Raw genomic sequence first — 16620 nt, forward strand, 5'->3', positions numbered from 1 at the left:
AGCACAAAATCAAATAAGCGCATCGAACCAACTTTTGCGTGAAAATATATGGTTTAATAAGGATTTGAAATATAAAGGAAAAATTATTTATTTCAAAAATTGGATCGAAAGTGGTTTTAAATATGTAAAAGATCTTTTTGATGAAAACGGACTCAAATCACTCACAGAAATTCAGAAAAAACTTAACAAAAAACAAAACTATCTTTGTGAATACTTAGTAATTAAAACAATCTTTAGTAAATGGCACGGTATAAATTCGAGTAATACTTCTTTCATCAATATTAACGACACATGTAATTCATTTTCCTTTAAATTTCATGATAAAAAAGAAAACATTGAATACAAAACATCAAAATTTTTCTATAAAATTTTGTTGCAACAAAAGTCTCAAAAGCCAATTATGGAAACTATATGGTCAAAAGAGTTTAATATCAATTACTCAAATCAATGGCAAAACGTATATAAGGAAAAAATTAGAAAAATTTTTGATAAAAATGTTGCTGAATTTAATTATAAACTAGTACATAATTTATTACCGAATAATCTCTACCTTAGTAAATAGAATAAAGATATTGATAAATACTGTCCAGTATGTCGCAGTGAAGAGAATTCTAAGCATCTGATTTTTGATTGCATTCAAGTTAAATTAATATGGAACAAAGTCTCTGAAATCATAGGTATAGATATTAGTTGGAGAAATATTGTTGTGGGTTTTAGTCATGGTATCAACTACAATACTTTTGTTTTGAATAATGTCTTATCATTTATTGCTTGTAAAATATTTAAATATAAAATGAAATGTAGAATTATGAAAAATAATATTACAAGTGAAGACATGTTAATCTTTTTGAAAAATGCTCTTATGAAATTCTATTTAGTCACCAAACGATCCCTAAGCATCACATACAATTTTCATATTTTAAAATCTTTGGCAATAAACTTGTAATTATTGTATGTATACATTTATATATGTATGATATAATCTATATATGGTGTATATGAGGGTGACCTGGCCCTCTATACATGTTGCTAAGGGGTGTGTTGGACAGTGTTTTTTATGTATTCCCCATAGCAACAAAATTTTTCTATCTGTATAAGTACTTTGTCAACATACAATTTGATTATATCATACTCAGTCTATTGATTTAAATACCTGTTATATCTTTCAAACATATATTATTTTGCTATTGTCAACATACCATTTGATTATATTATACTCTATTGATTTAAATACCTATTACATCTTTCATACATATATTATCTTGCTATCTAATCTAGGGAGCCCCTGGCACCCCTAGTGAGGGTTATTATAGGGGGACATCTGCGGATGTCATTGCCCCAAATCTTTGTTGTCATATTTTCATGAATAATAATAATAATAATAAAAAAAAAAAAAAAAAAAAAAAAAAAAAAAAAAAACCAATATTCGCCAGATCTTTGTCCGTTTGACTTGTTTCTATTTCCAAACTTGAAAAAATACCATTTAGAAGGAAGAAACAAGTCCAGAAAATCATTGGATCTGCCATTTTCCAGTATACTAAGGGTCATACCCAAAACTGAGTTCTAAAACAATCAGAAATTGGATAAAAAATTTTACGGACATATGTTCTAATTAAAAGAGATTAATAAGTTAAATCATGAAGAATAAATCATTGAAAAGCGTCTTTTGCTTCTTTCTGAGCACCGGGGACATTATTTATTGGACAGCCCTCGTATATTTGTTTGAATCTTACCAACCCGGAAGTAAAGATATTTAGTAAATATACTTGAAGTGAAAGAGTTCTCTTCGACGAGGACTATTCTTTGATACTTAACAAAAGCGATGAATTAGGGGGGTGTAAAAATCCAATCTGACGAACAAAACTGATAAGAATTTTGGAAGATACCAATGCTGTGTTTACTTGAAAGATTAATATTATTGATAGTAATTTTTTTTCAATACTTATATATCTTTTCCCGCACCTTTGTGTTTAATAGGAGTTGAAGAATAATAAGATATGTTGCTATTGATCTTCTTTTGTAATCTCACTGGGATTAATAAAACGTAGTGAACCCCAATCGTAATAGAGGAACACATCATAGATATTTACGTACATGCTGTCATTACGAGATGGAAAAAGTAAATGTAAAGTGCTTTTGTAAACAAAGGAACATGTCTCCTATCTAGACTTTCTGATTTTCCTTATCCTTTTAATGACATGAGCTGATGGATTAAATCCTTCAAAGAAACTCTGGAACTTTAACACCTGCAGTTGCCGTCCATTCAAGATAACACTAAAATTAGTAGGCCTACGTGTTTTTACATTCTTTCTCCTTATTGGCGGATATTGATTTTCTTTTCAATTTTTGTAAAAAAAAATTATGCTAAAAATCGGATCAAGAAACCCAAGAACAAAACTTTTTTAAATATTATAACTAAATAATTAATACCAATATCAATAATATCTATGCACAATGGGGGAAAATATGTTGAAAATATAAAAAAATTAATTTACCACTAAAATAAAATGATTACTTGCCAAAAGAGCCCAAACACACCACAAAGTATTTCTATGAATTTGATTCATTGCATTTTACAAAAAATCAAACATTTTTTCCCTTAATTTTCCGTTGAGTATGGTTTTTGGATTTTTTGTACAGCAAATAAATGTTACTGCTGTTTATGTAAGCAATGTTTATCACTAAGTGCTTATATTCATAATATATATATTATATAGTGGAAAATAATAAATGGTTATTAGTCTCATCAAGTTTTATCACAGCGTCTGTTTATTGCATAAAAATAAACATCGCATTTCACTCTAACTTCTTCGGTTTTTTTGGCCCGTTTTTTTTATGAAAGACATTCTGCCATGCTGTCAACAGACTTTTTTTTTGTTATAATTTTCTTATACTAATTAAACGCAAAACTTCATTCAATATTACTAAAAAAACCAACTGTTGAGTCTGGTCCCGATGTTTCGTTTAAGACATTTTACAATAAAAGGACATGGAACAAACCAGCAAAATCTGATGAAAAGATACATTTAATGACGTGTAACATACTTTCTATTCTTAAGTGACAGCTTTCTTGTAGTCTTTAAGTTTAATTTAACTCAGTAAAAAAATAACGCATTCAATTACTGCGATATCATTGTATTATGTAAACTTGGTGATTAAAAAGTACCAATGGGTTTTCTGCATGTTGCAAAAACAGATTTCAATTTATTATGGGATTTTTTAGATAAGCTGTGAGGAATTGAATAATTCTACTTAAAAGTAAACCAATGTATAATATATGTTTTTAATTTACTATGTTGCAATGAATTAAATCGAAATATAAATCGTCGGCTGTATTTGCTATTAAAGAATTTTCTTTTTAAGATTAAAAAATGGTAAGGCAAATGATTTACTTTATATCCAACATCTGTTTTAAACGAACGATTTTTGTGCTAGACTTATCTGTGTTTAATTTGATTGGTCAATGCAGTAGTTAATAAATAGAAGCGGTCGTCAGTTGCTTCGATTCTTATAGTACATCTAAAAAGGTAAGTTCTCAGTTTTATTCAGTTATGAATTCTATATTTTGCAGTGCTTAAGTTTGCAGACATAGGCATAAACCAACAACAAGTTGCAAACAACAATATTTATTAACGTTTTACTCGCATAAAGATGTATCAAGAGTTGTCTTGTTTTCTGTTGTTTTATTAGATTTATTATAATTATTTTTTAATATTCCTTTTTCAAAAAATATAGGAGAATAAATATACGATAAACAGATTTTTTAAAACTATTATATTTTGCCATTATAATGCAAAATGTATCTTAATGAGTTTTTCCAACACAATAATATAGCTAAAAATGAGAATTTAATCATGATGCCCAGTACAATTTTTTTTTCATCTGTTGTATTTCATGGCTACCTAAACTGAAAATAAGATGTCCTCAAAGATTATTCTGTTTCAGATTTTTTACTCGTTGACAATACATCTACAAAAAGTATGGAATGAGCTCGACACTCAACCCATAAACAACAAAATGTCTTTTACAATTCCTATCACCTTACTCTGCTTTCTCAGCTTAGGAGTACATAAAATCTGTACTCAGAATATAACAACGTCACTGAGGAACAGAACTACAGCGAAAACGAGCACTAGTACTACAGCTATGGTTACAGCGAACGCCATAAGTAAATCATTTTATCAGACATTTTATGAAGACTTTATACATGTTCATACCAAATTCTTTTGTTTTTTTGATTAGCACTCTTTATGAGATAAATGAGTGAAAAACTGTTAAGGCTATCGTAATCTGAAAAATTATGTGTAAGAAACTGAAAAATTGAAATAAAAATTGAAGGAGTTTGAGTGCATTGAAAAAAATTGGCTGTGTATAAAAGTTTTATGATAACATCATACATTTCAGAGCTTGCTTATTTTAAAAATCAAAATCAAATAGAGTTAAAAAAAAAAAAAAAAGGAAAAGCCATAACGTTTTCTTAAACCATCATAGACTTATACTAGTATTTTTAAATAAGGGCAAATGATACAAATATGTTTTTGTCTTAAGTGAAGACTTAATATCATTTCTCAGGTATAGAAAAGTAGATAATTCTTGTATTTTTTCTCCTAAGACTTGGAAAATGTAATAGACGTGGAAAATTTCTTTAGGAACAGTAACAACATCCTAACATTTGACCTTCAATCTTAGAGTGTTAATTTTGTACATTGTATTGAGAAAGTTTAACCTTAGCCTTGAGATGCCACTTTTGTGTTTCAAAAACACATATTGGTTTTCCAAGTTAAGTTATTTGAAGAAAAAAAATATGTTCAAAGAAATAGATATTTTTACAGGATGTCCTTTTATTCTAATCACACCGAAATTCATATCGATCGATTTCGGGCAAAATGCAACATTTGATGTAAACGAAGAGGCTAAAGTACAAGCTGCTATTGAAGCAAGGTGGCAAAAAAGACAAAATTATATCATCAAAAATGTCAACATCTCTGATATAAAATACAAAGAAACTCAACTTTTACACACACCTACCCTTGTCGTCAATAACGCTAGCTTTGAGGAGGGAGGGTACTATCGGCTTCAAGTTAGAATCATCGAGGGATGGTGCACAAGCGATTGGGTTCGACTGATTATAAGAGGAAGTGAGTATATATAAATAGAAATATTATCTAAAATTAAAAAGAATTAAAACTTTTCTTTTTCAAGGTATTAGTCTGATATTCATTAAACATGTAAAATATTTACGAATTAATTTCATTTTCATTCACTTATTTTCTCAATCTTAAGACAGTTGCTAAATAAACTCTCATACGTTCTTCATACAAACAAAAAATAATTTCCATCTCAGAAATAAATAACCAAATGAAAAGGAATGCTTACACACTTCCCTCAAAACATTTTTTCCAGTATTGAACTACCGTCCTTATGCTCCGAAATTGATTTAGAATCCTCCCGCAAGGAAGTCGTGCGTATGACTTTTATTAGAATTCTGAAAAAAATAAAAATGAGGTTAGAAATGCCTCTGGATTCACTCGTGAATCCAATTAAATTATCAAAATTGTTATATTTTACTCAGGTGATCTAGAAGGCAAATTGGCCTCTTGTTTTACTTATTTGTCAATAGCTTGCTGCGTTTTTGAAGAAAAAAAATTGCATTTACAAGAACCTGATCTCCTATTTGAATGTTTTCTGCTTAATATAAAATTCAGAAATGATCTGTTTCAATTCATTTGAGCATTCACACAATCCCTCAAGTAATAAATCGTAGAACTATTTGACTGATCGACCTTATAAGTACAGTACATTTGGAGTGCGAAATTTTCAATATCGTTTTAGTTTAAAAACATTGTAATTCTTTACATTAAAAGCTTGCGAGATGCGATTCCCCTAACTGTATTGAAAAATTATTTTACTTCACAGAATCTGGACCAAATCCGATATTTTTAACGTATGCTTATCTCTAAGCTTAACATAACGAAAATTCTTCGAATGGGATTTATTTTACTATGTCAATTTTTGTCTTTCATTTTTTCAATTTTTTTTTCGTATTTTGTACGTTTCTAAATTTGCTTTTTAATATCTATAAATTAGAAAAGTCTCTTCTTTGATATTCAACAGAGCTAAATAAGTTTAAATTTATTTAGCATGCATCAATATATCTTTAGAAGAAGCTTGCAATTCTGTACTAACTAATTCATTTATGTTTTATCATTATTTTCAAAAAATAGTAACGATTTGTATTATTCAGTACCTAAAATTTATTATTGTAATGAAAATGAATATTTATTCAAGCTAAACTACTTTATATATATATATATATATATATATATATATATATATATATATATATATATATATATATATATATATATATATATATATATATATATATATATATATATATATATATATATATATATATATATATATATATATATATATATATATATATATATATATATATATATATATATATATATATATATATATATATATATATATATATATATATATATATATATATATATAAATTCATAATTGTCAACTATCATCATCTATTGATTAGCAAAAATTTAAAGAACACAGGTTCGTGTCTTGTTTTTGTTTACATATAGAAAATATCATATTTATAACAAAATAAAGTCAGCAGATCAATAGTAAATGTGGAATCGCACTAAAGATAACTTTCATATGAAATTAACTACTTTGAACGAACATATACTTGTATATCAATCTGTGTAAATAAAACATGACACGGACCATGTTTACATAACAAAGGTCTAGAGATCTAAATCTGTTTTGTATCTGTACAACTGTCGTTCAAATTTTTGATGATCATTAGAAAGACGCTGGTTAAATATTTGTAAAAATGGGGGGGGGGGATAAATTTTGAAATTTAAGCTGAAACTGTGTCCATTCCCCCTTAAGGCCTGAAAACGGGAAGAAAAGAAAATACAGCGATTTCATCAAATATATAATTTTTTTTAATTTTCAAAATGACTGGCCTTATCAGTGTTTATATATACGTGTGTCTTTGTAAGCGATTAAAAATATTTTAATCAAGGTGTTTCTTTTCATTATGTATCATTAGATTTTCATAAAATTGATAGCAAGAGGTTGAAATTTGAAATTATTCTACATTCATTCAGTTCTTAAATACCATGACCAGTGTAATCGAACAGAAGAATGTGACCAGAGACGATATAATTTAATGTGTTCTTCGGTGTACAATGAATGCCTTTGCAACAGTGGTTACTATCAACGTAATCAGACATGTTTTTCGAGTGAGTAGTGTTTTTCAATCCTACATGCTATATAATTAAATTTTGCTAATAGAGGTTCAAAGTCCAAAACATCTGGAAAAAAAGAAAAGAAATAATAATTAAGGTTCTTTGTGTTCTAGGATATTATTTAAGAGCACAGGTCAACGACTACAACTTAACAACACATGCTATAGAAGTAACTTGGAGAAATCCTTCCAGAGATTTGGACTTGATACAATCTTACAGCGTTGAGCTGAAGAGTGCTGAGAAATCTACAATAATCAAAAATACATCTGTCGGAAGCCAGACTGAGTTCAAACTGCGCTCAGATTTTGTCCCCGGTGCTGTCTACGTGTTTACCATAATATCCACCGTGTTACTCAGTGATCCAACAGAAACTATCTATGTTCGCTCCCAAAACAGATATATCGTGGGTACGTCCTATCCGTTGGGTCGTGAATACATCTATTTTTTTATGCATACTGCAAAGAAGTATTTATCATTCAAAATATTAGTGAAGCAGATACATGTATCAGAGAACACTTCAAGACAGATTTTGTCTCACATGTAATTTGTTTTTCTTTGCAGAGCCACTTCCTCCTGGCCCTATCAATAGAAAAGTCAGTAGCTTCCACCCAGAGAAATTAAACCTCACTTGGTCTGTTCCAAAAAACAATACCCGTGTTTATAAATATATAATCAGAATTGATAATAAATATGAATATGCATACTCCAATTCAATCGTCTGGACAAACAGACTAGATTCCGGTAGAAATTACACAGTCAGTCTTGTCACGGTCAGTCGAGATGATTACTACTCGTATGAAAGGAAAGAGAGCGTTCCCTACCTGGAACAGATACAGACTTTACGTGAGTGTCAATTTCTTCTAAATTCCATGAATTAAGGCAAGGGTTGTTTCATTTTATTAAAGATTTTTATGCTGTAAAAGTGGTCATTTACGCGTAGGAAAATTAAAATGTTTACTTCCGCGGTAATCATAAAACAGTGTAAAATACGTTTAGTCACAGAAATTCTAAGTTCTGGGGCCATTCAAGACTACATCTGTATAAAATATTATTTTGGTTAGACCAGTCGAACCAATCATTCTACATTATTTAATCACGAGACTGAGAATTTATATAGGTCACAATAGTGATAAAAACACAAAATTAATGTTCCTCTTTTCTGAATTATGCAATGAAAAAAAATCATCTTCATATGAATTACGAGGATGAGTAAAACGTTTCTGAACTTACTGAATTACTTCCACAAGAGAAAAAAACCGTTTGTTGTGTATCTTTTAAAAAAAGTGTTATTTTCAACATCTGCAACCGATCTGCCCTTGCGCGAAAACAGTTTAGGCGGTCATGTGACATGTTCCAACAGCTGAAAGACTTTATTTATATAACCATGCAATTCATTTTTTAAAAATCGTTATTTTGTCAGATATGGCGCTAGAATGAGTGGATAGGATATCTTTTACCATTATAAGTGTAGCGACCATTACAACTAGACTCTGCGGGACTAAAGCAAAATCCGTGCAATTAAGCGTAACTATTGGACTTTGGACACTTGCATAAATATATAGCACTCCAAGGAAAATACACACATCGAACTATTATTTGTTTGTTTGTGAATTGTTTGTATTAATTTAGAATTTATTTTTACTCTTTCACGCGTGAAAATCATTTGAACTTTTCAAAGGGGACCGACGTGGTGTTAGAATCCATGGCCACTGAAATTTTTCTCGGTAACACGTGCGAGACCATAATATCCATGCCTCATGCATTTAACCTTACATTTGTTAATATTATGTGCATTCGGATATGAGCTAAATTCAAGTAAAATCATAAATGCTTGAACGACAAAACACTCTATATTAAACATATGCATATTGTATTGATAAATACAATATACCAAAACATATTGTTTGGTAAATGCAAATCGACATTTTATTACCTTCGTATTTTTTAAAAAAAGGTACACCTTCATTAAACATTTCTTCGGATGAGAACCCGATCGTACCATTCCTTTCTACACTGAATATAGCAGCTGTAGTTTTAAATAATCCGGACTTCCCACCTGTTACCGAAATCAAGTGGCAAAAGATCAAGAATGGGATTACCGAGGATATAGACACGACAGAAGAAAGATACAGAGGCAGCTCGCTTGATTTCGTCAACCCTGTTCTGGTTATCAACAGAGTGGACTTCGATCTTGACCATGGCTTTTTCTACAAATGTCTTGCACTTAACTCAGACGGATGGGGATCAAGCCTGAATTTCGTTAACGTAACTGTGACTGGAAGTATGTGATCTTAGAAATTAATGTTCTAATATTAAGGATTTTATAATTGTTGAGACTATACTGTAAATAAATGTAACTCTTAATTGATTTTAAAAAAGAATGAAATAAAAATATAAAATAAAATGCAAGAAACTTAACATTATATATTATTAAAATATGTTATTATATCTGAGCGTAATATAAAATCTTTTTACAGGCCTAAAGTTTTTGGAGCCTTGCAACAAATCTAGGGAATGCTTACCAGACATTGGGTTAGAGTGTCGCACTGAGCAATGTCTCTGTCATTCTTCTTTTTATCATAAAAATTCAACTTGTTATAATAGTAAGCTTATTAAGTGTTTCTTTATGTATTTGAATTGTTATTTAAGACACATATATACTTCATTTTTGCAGACTTAAGGTAATAAAATATTCACATTTTGTTTCAAACAAAAGGAACGCGTTTGATGCCCGATTCCATTCAAACAAAACCTTCAACGTGTAGTATTTCTATTGAATGGAACCCACCCACTCAGGACAAGAAGATGATATCAGGCTATGAGATAGTCCGAGAGGAAAATAGTTTTGGCTATTGGATGTTACCGGTAAACGTTGCCATTGGAAATCAGACAAAATACAAATCGCCATGTATTCTTCAACCTGGGCGCCTTTATAGAATCAGTATCAGGACTGAAGTTAACTTGAGCGACCCAGATCAGACTATCTTTATAGATACCCCCTGGACTGAAATGATCCTAGGTATTTTTTTCTGAAAAGTACAGCTGTATACCGTCACAACATGCTATTATTTGATAAAACAAAGACAGGCCTATCTATTATAGATGTATTGATTTTTTTAATTTAATATTCATCCTTACAATAAAATATGAATTACATTTATTACCATGTATAAACTATTTTTTCTAGTGCCAATTACATAACATCTTCATAAAATGTAAAATATTGTACAAATGGAAAAGATTTCAAAACTATTTACACTTCATATTTTCTTTGATCATTTTAAAGAAAAGCCTATATAAAATAAGGAATTGATAAAATCGTAAGTTGTTTGATTTTGTTTCTATTTTTTTCTGGAATAGAGCCAATGTCACCTGGACCTCTATCTTCTTCCTGCAATTTTTCCGCAGACAATTTAGTTTTGAGGTGGAATCATTCAGAGAACAATAGCTTTGTTAACCGGTATAAAGTTATCATAGATGGCGACGAACAAATGACAGAGGGGAACGAGACTGAGATTTTTTGGGAGAGACTGCTAAAGTCACATACCTATTATAACGTTACCATAATAGCCATTAGTTATGGGTACACAACAAATTATCCTTCTTATGGGAAGAGGGAGAGTATTCCGTCTGTATATACGATAAAGACACTAGAAAGTAAGAGTTATAATTATATCTTATATGTGTAGTATTATTTAAAATGTTGAAATTTAATCCATTTACATTTATTACAAATATGTTAGGCTACATATTAATAATGGTATTCTGTTTAAAATCATGTAAATGCGTGAACTTCACACTCTATAACATACATGTAGGGGTTAAAAGTCAAGATTGTTCTAATTTTTGTTGTAAGTTATACGAATTTATCACTAAATTGTTTGTGAACCTTCATTGTTCAGAGTAAGATTTAAATTGATTTCTTGTATTTGTCTAATAGGCGCATTGAAACAAAAATATCATCAATCATCTCAATTTCTATTAGCTCGAAAATAAAAAAAAACACAATTTTTTATTGCCATTACAAATATTTATATTCATTCTTTAGATATCACAATATGTTTTCATTGATTTTGAAAATACACGTGTATTAATATATCTCAGGCCAGTATGATGTAAATGTATCCATGCCGTATGGAGATGACGACTTAGTTCTCACTGGAGATGATAATACAAGTCATAAAATACCAGTAGTTCCTCTGACTACAGCATATGTTGGGGACGGAAGTGAGGGAGGATTCGATAATGTCATAGTAAGCTTTCAATCTACAGATAGTTATATACTGTCTAGCAAGTAAGTAGAAGATTGAAAGGGTATTTATTAGTTTGATATTTTGGAAAGTTTAATAAAATTATGAATGAACAATAGAGGTTATGTATTACAAAGGGTAATGAATATGTAATTTAATATTTAATTTGTTTTTTGATTGCTGGTCTGTTTCGTGTTGTTCTTTTTTCTTTGATTTGCTATGCTTTTTCTTTCTTTTGTACCTGTGACTTTAAGGACATCGATTGTTTGTAAATATTTTTACTAAATTAGTGTTCCCATTTTAGATAAAATGTATAAAATAAGAAATATAATAAGAGATTTAGAGACCTTTTTCCATTTTGCAAATGGTTCGATTTTTCTTATCTTGTTATATTATATGCAATGGTTTAATATTATTCAGATTAGAATTTTTAAGCGCCCAAAACCATTTATTTATTCATCTAAATTTTGAAATTAATGTCTTTTATTTGAATGTCGACGTTATTGAAATGTTTTATAAACTAGATATTTTGATATAGATAGGAACCAATGGTATTATTGGACTGAACCCAAAGGGAGATAGCTTTAACAATGCAGGAAATTTTGACAAAAATTATCTTAAAAGGAAAGATACACAGATTATCTGTCCCTTTTGTACGGATTTGACCTCAAACACTTCAGGAAAAGTATACTTTCAATCATATGAAAGGTATTTATGATATACACTTTTGAAAATTATAACAACGTTCAAGTAAACGCATGCAAGATACTAACTTTATTAACTCACCTGAGCCGAAGGCTCATGTGCGTTTTTCTGATCGAAATTTGTTCGTTGTCTGTCGTCGTCGTCGTTGTCAAATTTTCATCCTCTTCTCAAGAATTACTGGGCCTCTGGGCGGATTCCAATCATAATAAGTACAGAATGTCTCTTAGTTAAGGGAATTTAAGTTTCTTTTCAACAAAATGAAAGGCAACACCCTCTACCAAGGGGAAATAATTACGAAATAGCAAAAATGGCATTATTGAAAAAATCTTCACAAGAACCAGTGGGTCAAGAAAAATGGAACTGATGTTGAAACACTGTCAGAATGTGTAGATTCAAGTTCGTTCAAATGATGACCCCGGGGGTAGGACGGGGATGAGTTTCTCCTCAAAAACAACAAATCTATGATTGGTCAAAGTTTTACATAGGAATATTTAGGGAAAAAAACTTCAAAACTTTTCTTCTTAAGAACAGCAAGGCCATGGTTGGTAATATTTATATGGGAGCATCCTCAAATAGTGTATATTCAAATGTGTTCTAATCTTAACCCCCAGAAGTAGGTACATTGTAGGACCAATGAAAATTCAAAAATGTAATGAAAACTTACAGTAAGTGAAAAAATATTTAAGCATGAGTTATTAAGGACAGATGATACAAACAAAATTTTGTATAACATTTTGAAAATAACAACTTTGGTCATGTTTTAATGATTAAGTTAAATAAGTTTTACCGCGTAGTTTTTAAGTTTTTATTCAAAGTTGCACAAAAAATGGAATTAAAAGTGAAAAATATTTGTATAGAATAATAAGGATGGTTTCAAAAGGGTAGAATTTAGACCGTCACAGAAGGTTTACAATGTCTTTATATTCAAGCAATTTATTATTTGAATCATTTGCAATTAAATTAGGTCAAAAAATATATACCAATCCAGGCATTCTTTTTTGTTTGTATCATCTGTCCTTAAGTGTAGATTCAATTTTGTTCAATTTTCTTTCCCTCTATTTTTAGAGTTTAGTTGGAACCACTTATGCATTTATTTTAATGTGTTCACTTCAATTTTTTCAGTTAAATTTATTAACTAAGATTATCAAACAAAATGAATGTACAATCATTCTACTACTAAATATTTCAGAAAAAAGGACGAATTCTTACAAAATGCAAATAAAATTGTAAAGAAATATTTCAAGGACTTTAAGAATTTTGAAGCAACCTGGCTCGTAAAAGTGACATGGGAAAATATGTCACTTTATGGACACGACTCAAAGGTATTGATTTTGATACAATATATAAGTAATGTATACTTTATAAAATGTACCCTTATTGTGCTCTTTGCTTATCTACAATATCAAAAACTTTTACACCTTTTTTTATATCTTGGTAAAGATTAATAAAAAAAAAATAACTTTATATATTCATGTTTGTACGTCAACCCTTCTCGTCAGAGTAAGCATCAATTCATTCGGCAGTTTAGCCAAGGTTACCACAAGATTGAGTTAAATGAAGAAAACCAATAGCTTCAGAAACATTACTTTTGTTTAAACAAGAATGTTGAACAATTGCTTTGCTCTGTGGTTAAATAAAATATTGACGATACACAACATTAGTTGGAAGGCATTAAGAAATTTAGGAATTTTGACAACAAGAGATGGTTCAAATAATTTTTCAAATTTATATATTTTTCATTTCAAATTCAATTCAATACAAATGCATGATATTAATATTATTTATTATTATACACAGATACATCATAAAGTGTTTTTTTTTATTTTAGAATGTAACTTTCCAGTGTCTCTTGATCTCAGATGGCGACAACACATTTACAGTAATGAACTATTTGGATGTGAATTTGACGCGTATTAAAGACCGAAAAATTGTTATAGGATACCGATATAAGAGCATTCTAAAAACAAATCCTTATTCCATGAAGGACGGAGCTTTTTCAATGAGCAGAAATCCTGGAAATCAAGGTTTTTAAAAAAATGTCTTTATATCTTAAACATACATTGTTTGAAACTTATTTCATCTGTTTCCTCTACCTTGATCATCTTGTCACAATGAAAATTTGTATATCAAAAATTGTTTACTGTCGTAGCATTTGTTTGAAAATATCAGATGTGCGCTTTCATTCAAGAAAAGTGTTTTAAGGGGCCACGACCTTCTGCTATAAATTTCACTTAGAGATTTTGAATTTTTAATATTGATTTTCATACACAACAATAACAATAGAGCCACATGGACAATAATTAGAAGTATGGAGCGCTGCTTATTTTCAGAAATGAATTTTATGTCAGTTCATGATAATATGAAGAATTTTCAACACAGAGACAGAAGATTAAAAACTTAATATCACAACATAAATTCAAAATATGAAGTGTACTTGAAATTAATACTAACTATCATACAGGTACTTATTACAATCATGCTAGAAAACCTCATAAAGCGCTGCTTCCACCTCTTATGGCACCTGATCCCACCTCTGATGTTTCGGAGGTCCGTGTTTGCTCTGCTCCTATTTTGTATTTTTTTATGGACATTTGAGCTTGAATACTGTTCGTTATTTCCATATCCTTCTTCCAAAGTCAGAATATCACAATGTTGTATGTGGTTGTCAGTGAAAAATACATCTGCAAAGAGGAGTTACTGAGTATCTAAATATTTCTTTTTTTAAATAAGTAATACTGATAAAAATTCTGTATTTTGTCAATCTATAAGGCTTTTGAAATTGGATTTTAATGTCCTGTTTTGATCAAACAAATTTTGAAGATGATCAAACAATTTGGAAAAATAATTCCGAAAGAAAAAGATATTTCCATCATACGTAATATTTCACCAAGTTGACTATTCTGAGGTATCAATAAGAAAACTTTGCGTATTTTTCATATTTTGTACTTTGAAAGTTATCTCTCTTATCAGAGGGTTGGTGCCCCCAAAATAAATTCTGTGTGACCTGATACAATTTAGAGAGCATATAAATAATCTCATCCTGACAAAGACTATTACTGTTAAAGCTGCTCTAAATATGTACTTATTAATCTATGTAGTGAATGCTTTTGATTTTAAATCTCTATGTGATATTTCAAAAGCTTTTGACATTACAGTTTTTTAACATTGTGTCATGAAAAGACAAAGGCAATGACGAAAAATTAAAAGGAAATCTGTTGTCCGGAAATTCAATATTTTACTTTGGTTATAGAATTTATTTCACCCATGTTACAGTATTTTTAACATTTTAACTCGTTCTTCGCATTCGTAAAATTATTAGAAGAAACCCCTTTTCCACTCGGAAATTAAATCAATTTGAATAAATAAAGTCCTCATCTATTTATTGAACAAAACATAATGTTTCTCTTTTACTGTACAGTGTTGAAATAACATTCTTTCTATTATCCAAAAGGAGAGCCTGGTGTGTGGGTATACAAGTTGACAAAAGGTGTACAGGAATTAAGAGATAAAAGCGCATGCACAAATTGGCATAGAGAAAATATGAATTTTGGACAGATGAGTATGCCATTCATTGAATGTCCTTGTGACAAAAAACTCCTCAAGTTTGATCCGCGATTCGCAATTAACAGATTTGATAAAGAATACAGACTATTATGTTATGCTTCCGTGATAGAAGGATCCAACATTGTAAGTATGAATAAAAATAAAATTAAAATTCCTTTCATAGAATCAACATACATGGAATTGTCGAATAAATTCGAGCTGCTCAAACAAGAAAAAAAAAAGACTCAGTAACTTTGTAACAATTATTTCTTTTTATTTTGAGGAATGTTGCTATAATATGTACGCCAACACAAAGCAGTTAGGACCATTACAAAGAGCAAGGCCAAAAGCTGGAACCTTACTGCAGCACAATCCATTTTTTCATCGTAGTGAATACAAAACGTCTGATGAAAAACCAAAACAACAGTGTTGTAGTTCACGGCACTGTGACTGGTACTACGAAGACCGTCCTATTCCAAAATGCTATGTGAGGTCTCCTTTCCATTCGGGTAATATTATTAAATTCTATTATAGATAAAATTCCATATAAGGTTCCAAATATTACTCCAAATTTCCTTACCTTTTCAGAAAAAAACAAATTCATATTATTTTTATGTAATTTTCTTGTCTTTAATGCTCTAATGTTCTTTTATATAATTAAACTTCTGTTGTATTTTTATTTATTATTTCAAACAAGCTACATGTACATAGCATTTGCAATTAAACAAGAGACCGGAGAGCCTTAACGGTGAGATTAAAAAAAATTGTCAAGGATCGATCCACAGAAGTATTAAATAAAACAGAAATAAAATGTTGGACGTTAGTCTGTTACATGT

At 29.7% G+C, this 16620-nt stretch overlaps 1 protein-coding gene across 1 annotated transcript in view; it reads left to right on the top strand.

The window, feature by feature from the left end:
• Positions 1-3949: 3949 nt before the first annotated feature.
• Positions 3950-16620, top strand: part of LOC134271354 (uncharacterized) — a 30165-nt gene continuing 17494 nt past the window's right edge. The window contains exons 1-15 of the mRNA XM_062753571.1: positions 3950-4168; positions 4833-5138; positions 7146-7280; positions 7400-7693; positions 7848-8129; positions 9241-9567; positions 9764-9889; positions 10003-10305; positions 10647-10943; positions 11391-11539; positions 12075-12244; positions 13431-13563; positions 14070-14265; positions 15693-15928; positions 16068-16293. Coding sequence (XP_062609555.1) covers positions 4018-4168; positions 4833-5138; positions 7146-7280; positions 7400-7693; positions 7848-8129; positions 9241-9567; positions 9764-9889; positions 10003-10305; positions 10647-10943; positions 11391-11539; positions 12075-12244; positions 13431-13563; positions 14070-14265; positions 15693-15928; positions 16068-16293 — 3331 coding nt within the window. The 5' untranslated portion in view covers positions 3950-4017. The remainder of the gene's footprint in view (positions 4169-4832; positions 5139-7145; positions 7281-7399; positions 7694-7847; positions 8130-9240; positions 9568-9763; positions 9890-10002; positions 10306-10646; positions 10944-11390; positions 11540-12074; positions 12245-13430; positions 13564-14069; positions 14266-15692; positions 15929-16067; positions 16294-16620) is intronic.

The sequence above is a fragment of the Saccostrea cucullata genome, unplaced genomic scaffold (genome assembly GCF_032062105.1).
Source record: "Saccostrea cucullata isolate Sc308-1 unplaced genomic scaffold, CSIRO_AGI_Scuc_v1 ctg2071, whole genome shotgun sequence".
Lineage (NCBI taxonomy): Eukaryota > Metazoa > Mollusca > Bivalvia > Ostreida > Ostreidae > Saccostrea > Saccostrea cuccullata.